This window comes from Acanthaster planci, linkage group LG05, assembly GCF_054643075.1.
Source record: "Acanthaster planci isolate LZ-2023a linkage group LG05, COTS_SCS, whole genome shotgun sequence".
NCBI lineage: Eukaryota > Metazoa > Echinodermata > Asteroidea > Valvatida > Acanthasteridae > Acanthaster > Acanthaster planci.
Window position 1 is genome coordinate 3,251,652 of NC_141781.1, and position 9,369 is coordinate 3,261,020.

General features: G+C 41.8%; 1 protein-coding gene across 3 annotated transcripts; it reads right to left on the bottom strand.

Annotated features, from left to right (window-relative positions):
- Window positions 1–265: 265 nt before the first annotated feature.
- Window positions 266–9,340, bottom strand: LOC110982926 (UDP-galactose:fucoside alpha-3-galactosyltransferase-like). 3 transcript variants are annotated; one of them, XM_087137348.1, is made up of 4 exons: window positions 8,847–9,340; window positions 7,559–7,657; window positions 5,170–5,245; window positions 266–5,133 (listed from the first exon to the last, which is right to left on the bottom strand). In XM_087137348.1, the coding sequence occupies exons 2-4, from the start codon at window positions 7,629–7,631 to the stop codon at window positions 4,302–4,304; spliced, it is 981 nt and encodes a 326-aa protein (XP_086993474.1). In that variant the 5' UTR covers window positions 7,632–7,657; window positions 8,847–9,340; the 3' UTR covers window positions 266–4,301. The 3 variants fall into 3 exon arrangements, with proteins under 3 accessions (XP_086993474.1, XP_086993473.1, XP_022097418.2); XM_087137347.1 differs by having other exon boundaries at window positions 266–5,245; window positions 7,559–7,642; XM_022241726.2 differs by having other exon boundaries at window positions 266–5,245; window positions 8,847–9,339.
- Between the last annotated feature and the right edge of the window lie 29 nt (window positions 9,341–9,369).

Here is a 9,369-nt window from a genome sequence, read left to right on the forward strand (position 1 = left end):
CTTTTGTGGCAGACCAGCAGACTGGCCTGATCGGAGATGAAATTGACCTGGCCTAACCCCACAAATATTTTATTAAACCTTATATACGCAAGAATGAGCGCCTATCCAAACGCAAGGGGGGGTACCAGTTAACGAACAGTGGACTATGCCTTAGGGGCTGTTCGTTTGGCGGAAGTTTACCACCGCTCTGTGATTAATTAATTAATCAATAAAGGTTACAATTAAAGCCAATACAAGACAACGGACTGAATACGGTGACCAGTGATTTCAAAGGCAATTATATGATTGGTTTATTCAATGTCAGAGCTTCAGTTATAGAGTACCGAATTGAATACGTCACGCGCACAATTAGTGTGTAAAAGGCATGAGCGCGTGAACCAGCACGCGCGCGTACTCCATTCGTTTGCACTGCACTTTCTGGTTCACAGTGACGTCACACTTCGGTACTCTACAGTTTACACACAAAGGCAATTAATTACATGTATGTACAACTGATCCTCGCGGGTAAGTCGTCCTATGGCAACTGCACCACTAACGTGATTAATTAGGAAGCTCGAGTATCAACACACACCAGGGTAACCCTCACAGCAACCAGGGAAGCCCTCACAATAACCAGGGTAACTCTCAGTGACCAGGTAACCCTCAAAGACCAGGCAACTCTCAAGTAAATAATATACCGTAGGCTTATAACCGATGAGTCTAAATTGATCACATAAGCAAAGGCAACCTTCGTAACTACACAGCACTACAGAATTATACAACGATAATCTCTACTGCCTTACTAAGCAACACAGTTCCCAACTGCAACAAGGTTTAAAGTGACTTAAGTTAAGTGTAACCCTCACCCACTTCAAGCTGTTATTAAATAACACGGGTCAGTTGATTAAGAAGGTGATTAAAATAGTCCTCACTGAGCTCTGTCGGAAACCTGACCCGGTAAACCTCAACGTGGAAAGCAAGCTCTCGGACCAGGGCAGCAATCAACCGTAGCTACGCCAACATGGAACAACGGCATGCAATCCCTACAGCCTAAGCTTCGCTAATTCCCCACTTAACTGGTTCACCCAGGTTCCCTAGCCTTATGATCCAACACTCCTTGAATAAACCGGACTGTCTAACAATCCCCCAATCTCCGATGAGATTTTAAATAATCGGCATCTCCCACAACTGAGAGCAAGCACCACACTAACCGATCGCACCATCAGGCGCACTTGAGGTGCGTACTAGTAGACCAAAGCCCCCAACCACCAGGGATCGTACGTCAGTTCAAGAACATGCCTCAGTGGTTGATTCAACTCCGCAGAGCTCTCGTCTACTTGTCAGCACGCTGCCATCTTGTGAAGTCCTCGCAACCCACGCGGCCAGCGCCAGGTAATGCACACTTCTGATTGGTTGCCGCACATATGTTTAATGCATGATACACGGGAATGAATTATTAATAAGCTAGACTACATTACGAGTCTACACAGCTACCCTGTTTCGAACAAGAGGGTGTGTTTTGCATAGACTGTAATCATTCGGGGCGTTCGCTTAGCTTCCCTGAATACACCAGTGTTACACGCAAGGTACGCCTCGAAATGAGGCTAATCGAACGCTCTAGCGTATTCGCCAAGGCATTCTGGGAAAAAGGTCAAGTCCCTGCACGTTCCATCATGTCCATACGATACGCTTGAACAGTCCATCGGTGACGTCATTACACTCGGGCAGCCTCCAGAGACCGGCTCGCCAGCCGGGGTAGTGGTAGCTGACACCACGGCATGCACAAAGGTCACGTTCTAAACGAACGCTCTCGTGTGTAAGTTATGACTGACACGACGTGTAAGCTGATCGAACGCACCGAATGATATCCACGATAATTGATGCCTCTTCTTTGGGTGTCCCAATTTGCCAAAGCCCGCTCACTTCAAGCTTGAGAACGCGCGTGCGATCGTGATTGCGGTGCTACCGGTGGCACCTCCTCGGAATAGTCCATATCATTGATTTTCATTGTGTCTGTGGTAAAAATGGAGTGAGCAAAAGATTTTACCCAAACCAAATACCACCCTCCTGCTGCGTCCGCCATAATGTGGAGTCGAGTTTGGCAGGAGCCTGCTTGAAGAACTTCCTACCCTGCTTAGCCTGGTTCCCTGACCAAAGATTCCCCGACGACTCTTGATAAAATCCTAGGTCAGGTATCACCCACAGATATAAATAGATCCTGACACAACATGTCAAGGGTCACAAGGAAAGCCCTGGTTGGATCCTATGTTTAGATGTACCTGCAGGCTGCCATAGGTCACTTTGAAAACATGCAAGAAACTCTGGAAAAATGCGTAGAAAAGGAGCAACATTGCGTTGCATGTTTGCAAAAAGCAAAAGAAAAATGTGACTGGCTCTGCAAAAATGGGCCTCGGGCTTATGTGTGACAAATTGATTTTTTTTTTAAAAAAGAGGCATTTTAATGAGGATTCAGTTTGTGTATTTTGACCTCTGTCGCACTATTCCCGAGATACAGTAAAATTCAGAATTATTGAAAACGATGAAAACGGTAACTTTCTTTCATGCGATGGATATAAGGCAAAGTTTAATGTTAGAACTAATTTTTGGGAATACGGAGGTGTAATTAGGGCGGTTAAGATAGCATTTCCAAATTTATCGAATTTAGATCAATGCGTTATCCAATTTCCTGCCAAACCTTTCAATTTAGGTACTCTTTTGAGGGACAAGAAAGGCTCCTGTAGAATGTTTTCGGTGCTGACGTCTTGTAAGAAAATCACTCATACGTTTACAACAAAGTGGAATGGCAAGCTTCATATAGATTATGATTTCTCTAAATGGTCCTCCATATTTATCATTCCTTTTAAATGTACAGTGCATAGCAGGTTACGATGGTTCCAATATAGATTAACGCATAGAATATTAGGCACAAATAGTTTCCTGTTTAAAATAAACAAGTCCACCTCCAAAATGTGTACCTTTTGTAAAACCGAAGGGGAAACTCTCATTCATTTATTTTGCTCATGTATTCACACACTATCCTTTTGGTTTGTAGTAGTCTACTGGATCAAGTAAAAGACGAATTGTTGTATTAACTCGGATAATGAAGTATTCCTATTTGGTGGAACCGCCATTGAAGATAAAGCTGTCAATCTAATTTCATTAATTTGCCGCTTTCATATCTACAGAATGAAAATGAGTACGAAAGTGCCTACCTTTTCAGTTTTCAAACATTATTTACAGAGATATTTTTATGCCGAAAAAATATATTTCTATGTGCAACAACAATGTCGGGTCATTCTATCGTAAATGGGATTCTTTCCTGGTGCTTTTCTTGACTAACGAATTCCACATTGTGCTTTATATGACTTGTATAATTTAACATATTGATGTCAATCTGTCCATTTGCCTAAACACGTGTATGCTTATATATTGGTGAATTGTCAGACGTTTTTCCTGGAATAAAAAAAAAAAATTAGAATCGATCTCTGGCAGATGTACGGAATGGTCTGTTACCTACCGAAGCATATAGCTTGGCACAGCCGGAAATACCCGAACATCAACGATGCTATCCGAATCTAGACGGGATGAGTTCGGAATATTTTGGTTATTAGAAAACTAGAAGAATTCTTCCGGCTTTGGTCACATGGACATTGGGTGATACCAGACCCTTGATTCGACGAGGTCAGCCAGAATAATCGGGTCTGGTATCCAGACTACCCACCAGGCTGTTTCACCCTCACCGGTGAGAGTGCACTTTAACTAAACCGTTTTTCTTATGTGATCCCTATGAAAGTTGCCATTAAACTCATTTGCGATCAGCACTTGTTGTTTTTAACGAAGGTGGCCAAATTCAGTTCAACAACAAAGTGCTTGCCAATGCCGAGCCCTCAAAAATCAATGCATTTACTTGTTTGTGGCTTAGTGCACTGAGCAATGGCTTTTGTAGCAGGAACCAGGCTAGGGTTTGAAATGCACATTTGATGCCTAACACAGCTGCCCATAACGGCTCGGAACTTCGGGTTTCATCGGCCCTAAAACAGGGTCAAACAAATTGAATGCCTTCTAAATTCGGATGCTTTCTAAATTCATGAAAAACATGTTAGGTCTGTAGAAAGTTATTCGATTCTCAAAAAAATGTTAGGTCTGTAAATTTGTATTTGGTTTTGGGGAAATTCATTTGATATTGTAAAATACGCCGTGTACTATATGGTCTTAAAACGTTTCAGGTTTTAAGAAAAGGCATTCCGTTTTTACACAAATATGTTCTAATCCTTTTGACACTAATTCTGCCTCGTATCATACCCTCTTTATTTTGAATGTGATCACTCATCAAAGTTTGTGCTGTTTACCAACCACATATTTGAGCTTGTAAACTTCGCCACCTTTGCGGCTCTTCCCCGGATACTGGCAGCGTGCATCACAACAGTGGGGTAGTTAGCCTTCTTCTCCAGGAGCTCATAGAATTTGGGTCCCCACGGAAAAATGTTGGTGTCCAGCGGCTGAACATTGACGTGTACGGGCTGGTCCGCTCGGAGAAGGTGATTCATCACATCTTGATCTGCCATGAGCTTGTCCTGTTTATCATTGTCTCTCATGGTTTTAATCCAAGTCTTGACGAACTGGATCGTCACTTTAGTTGGTTTGAAATACGCAAAACCAGCACAATAATGTGCTCTTTCGGATCGAATTGGATAAGGCGATTCTGGGTCAATCATAGACATGTCGAAGTCTCCTTTGAAGTACGGAAATGGATCCCGGAACCAAAATGTGTCGGCATCAGTGAATAAAACCTCGTAGCCTCGCTCCAGTAAGGCCAGGAAGTATTCTTGGCGTTTGTTGAAGAGCGCGTAGTACTGGCGACGTTGAGTTCGAAGTATTTCCTTGCTAGTGGTTTCTCCCAAGTTTGTTAACACCACGCGCACTGCTGGGTCACCCTCAGCTCTCTTGCTAAGATACTGGTAACATTTCTTGTCCTCGGCTACGATAGTGGTGTTCACGCAGACTCCTGTTCTTTTGATGCTCTCCAGCATGTTGAGAGTCATGTCCATGAAGCCAAGATTTGTTGTGGTCAACATGACGACACCAGGCCTCATCTTGACGTCCGCTAGACTGCAGTTGGACAGGGAACCACGTGTTTGGTTCACGCGTCGACCAATGGTGTCTGATGCCACCTGACCGTGCAGTTCCGTCAGGCTGTTTGGTTGACAACCGCTACAACTGTCAGTTCCCAGACTCTTGTGATTAACACTCTGATCCTTGAAGGAATCTGCAGAGTAACATGAGATTAGAGTCATACATGAAGGGTTCGTTGGATATAACGAATCTGGTGTCGGTATTATGCTGCTGTTTGACGCCACCGATGGCTCCCTTCAATGCCGAAAAGCATTATCCTATTTGAAGTATGTCGAACACAATTAGGAGGGCGCTATTATATATTATTAGCAAACATATAAGGGGAGTTCGGGCGCAACCAGTTGTCAGTAGCTGGTTTACGATGCGCACACGTAGTTCAGTTATGGAACAATCCTAGTTTACCTATTTTTGAGAAAGTCCCATTGTTACATTTCACCGCTGGCTTGGATTCACGCAGCGTACCGGTACATGGTCATTAGATTCTCGTACAGTTATTTTGAAGGTGAATGGTTCCCTCCGTTTAATATGCTAAATGAAAACAGTTAGGCCCTATTGGTAGCCAGCGGTGGGACCATCCCCTGGGGCCTGGTCCCAAATGGTCCAGTAGATAATCCAAACCACCAATGTTCGGGGTGTGTTAGTCGAACTAAACATTAACTAGACCTATAGTCTTGAACTTTCCCAGCTGTTCACTTAAAATTAATTTAGAGCGCCCTGCTATTGTGCCCGCCACGCTTCAAAATGTCTTATAGTGGGCCTGAGGTAAGGCCATTTAGCGAACTTTCGGAACCCTTGTGCAGCCCGCCCTCATTGCGATTTTGCATTGGGCTGTGGTCCTATCACGTTCTAAAAACAATTGTTTTTGGAAGATTAATTTCTTACTGAAACCACCCCCAAGAAACACTGATGTCGGAATTTCATTTTTGTGTTCTTCATGTAGGCCTACTATTGTGAAAAGGCACTTAGTGATGCCTAAAACTGAATTTCATTATAATGACCTTTCACTTCCATCTTCGTTGTTCATTCGTAAGTCTCCTTGTCCTCGCAACATTGCTTATACTCAGTATTAAAAGTGAAGAGTCGATCACTTGTGAATAACCCGTGCATAAAATACTATATTATTTGAATGACATGTAACATCCGTCGGTGCATAAACTGACGCATGCTTCACAGTCAATGTTCCAGGAAGTCATGGTAAGATGACCCATGACCTCTAGAGGAAAATGGCAGCCATGATTTAGTTGTAGGGTGCGGCGACAACAGTCAAAATGCACCCCAACAAATTCGGACAAGTAGACGGTTGAAGGTACGGACAATTTTTTTATAGGCTGATAACCTCTCCCGTGTATGTCCCAGTGCTAAATTTCCAATGTCGTTTTCGGGAAACGCAGTCACCCCGTTGTTGTTATATTCCCCGGAAATGAAATTAAAATTCTCTAGCACATATGGTATTTTTTTAATTTATTTATGCGGCGAGCAACAGTGGAGACTTCCCTTTTACATGCGTCATTAAAAATAAACACACACACATAAAATGCAAACATTTGACATACAAATAATTATGTTAAAAAGTACTAATACATTTACTGAGAATAAGAACTTAAATGAAATATAACAAGTTTAAATGAGAGAAAAAAATAACATTTGAAATATAAATTAAAATATGCATGAATTTATAATAAATAAATGATATTAAACGAAAGATTGAAAAATGATAAAAGAAGTACTGTAATGAAATGAAAACAAAATGTACATGCTCGTGTGGAGAGAACTATAGGTGTTCAACAGACTACTGGTCTCTCTTCAAGCAGGATTTTTAATCGCATTGAGCGTTCTGTGGAGCCCAGCTGTTGCATAGGCTTATAGTGTAAATACATATATGTGTATCCTGGACAAAGCCTCGTTAGGTTGCATCAGCCTTCAACACAAAAGGATGCAAATCATTCATTTGGACGAAAACAACGTTGCGAATATACAATGCAACTTGTCATTCGATAAGATTATTTTACCCTCCAGTTTTCCGTTTTGATATTCTGCAAGAGCAGAGTGAAGGGGGCAATATCTTCCGATAGGTATAAGCCCTAGCCTCCAAGCTTCATTTCCTGCAAATAAATAATGGGCGCTATGGGTTCCGAGCTGGACAAAGAGAGGGCGCAATTTTCTTATAAACGAAGGCTGCTTTGATTGCAACTGCGCATCGCTGGTTCACGAACGACCATGAAATGCAAGCGTTGCACTGTCGCATCGCTACCAGCAAAATGAACGACCAACACGGGTCTTTCAACCGGTGAGGGGGTGCCTCTGCGCACGGCGGATGCAGTGGAGATGACGCCACGGGCGGAGTTGAAGTAGGTGTGTGCCATTGTCGATTTCTATTAGTCGGAAATAACGAACACGTCTGTTTATTTGATCAGCAAAGGACAATTTGACTACAACATTCACTCACAGATTATGAAGGCGATGCAGACAAGCAACTCCATGAAGAGCAGAATCTTAAAGATGTGGTCTTCCGCCGCCATTTCCACTTTACCTATATTAGAAAGAACTGTGGAAAATACAAAGGGAGTTTGTCGAGACGGCTGTTATCTTTTAATCCCACCGCATCGCGCTGTCAACAAATAGCTCAATTTTAAATTTGTCATGTGGAATAGCTGTCATATGTTGCCAGAATAAAAATGTGTTTTTGTCACGTATTTGTCGTGGGTTTTGCCGAGCAAATTTGTGGAAATCAAGCAGCTTTAAATGAAACATGATGTAAAAATGAAACAATAACTGGACAATACCTTTACCAAAAAATAATCGGAAACAAGTAAATAATACGGAAATGATGCAAAGGTTAATGGCATGCTAATGATGAATTCACCACCCTGTGTTTTCAAAAACATTGCCAAAAAAGCAACATTATTTCTCGGGAATGTATAGATTGGTTTGGTTTGTACGTGACCAGTGCATATAGGATCCACCCATTGTTGACACTTCTAATGAAGCCCAAATTGGAGAACAATTTAAACCGTCTTAATGATCTGACCACCAGACCGATCGTTATGTCCACTAAAATAAATTCCATATAAAAGTATTAATTAAGGCTGTGCAAGCCTAATTCATGCTTCAATCTTCGAGTGCCTTGCACGACTCCGTCGTGACAGTATTTTTCCCCTTTAAATAAAGTCATGCCTCGGTTGATCAGGCATGAATTCGGGGCATTCGTTTTTAATCTTCTCTGTGCTGAACGGTAACAATTAACATAGCGAGGTAAGACGGATCGTCAAAATGAACTTCAAATGATACATTTATTCTTCAGTCTGAGGAACCAGTCTAATTGCTCATTGTAAAGCGATAAATACGTACACTAATTTCGTCGCGACCTGTAGCCATATAGAGATTTTTCACTCGACGTAACATGCCCGGGCAAAGGCATTTCAGGCAGCATACCATGTCCATGGAGGCGCATGCGTTTCTGAATCTTAGTATATTTATTGGCAGTTTCCTGTACGCCAGAATGCTGAGAGACTTCGAAAGCGCGGGTGTTTCCGCGCACATCTGTGTAAATTTAACGCTGACCCTCAAAACTCAAATGACTGACTAAATATCCTCCAGAACCAGAAATACATGTTTTCAAGAGAAAACTGATGAGTTCAGGAACAAACTTGCAATAAATTAAATGACAATTCGTTGATCAACAAACATAGAGAAATAAAGAGCCCCTGTAATGCAGTTTTTATTGATATACTTACATGGGAAGTGCGTTAATGAAAAAGGCTGCAAATTAGGCTACATCGTGATACTTTGATGATTATTATAAGGCCCAGGGGCATACCAGTCTAACGAAAAGACCACTACAATACGTTGCATGAAAACAGAGTATGTTACTCCATACGTCACGTCTCCTGTCGCCATTACGCGAGTTCGATAAAGGACTCGAATGGTTAATATTTGATGGAGTGTGAAGGGTCAAGATGATCATTGACTAGAAAAATAAAAGAAACAAAGAAACATGGTTCTGGGGTCAACAGACTCATGTTGTTGTTGTTTTAAAGGCGCTTTCAGCTACTCATGCTTTTTGCTTCAATAACTACACTGTTAGAAATTTTTCGGTACTTTTACATAGAATCTTATGTCAATTGTTATTACAAATGTCATGTGAATGTACAGACGCTCATTTTGTACAAGAACAAATTTTTATTTGTAAATTTACGGAGACGTTGTTTTCTGACTAAAACAATTATATTTGTGGAATCAACAAGACGAGGTTGAAGG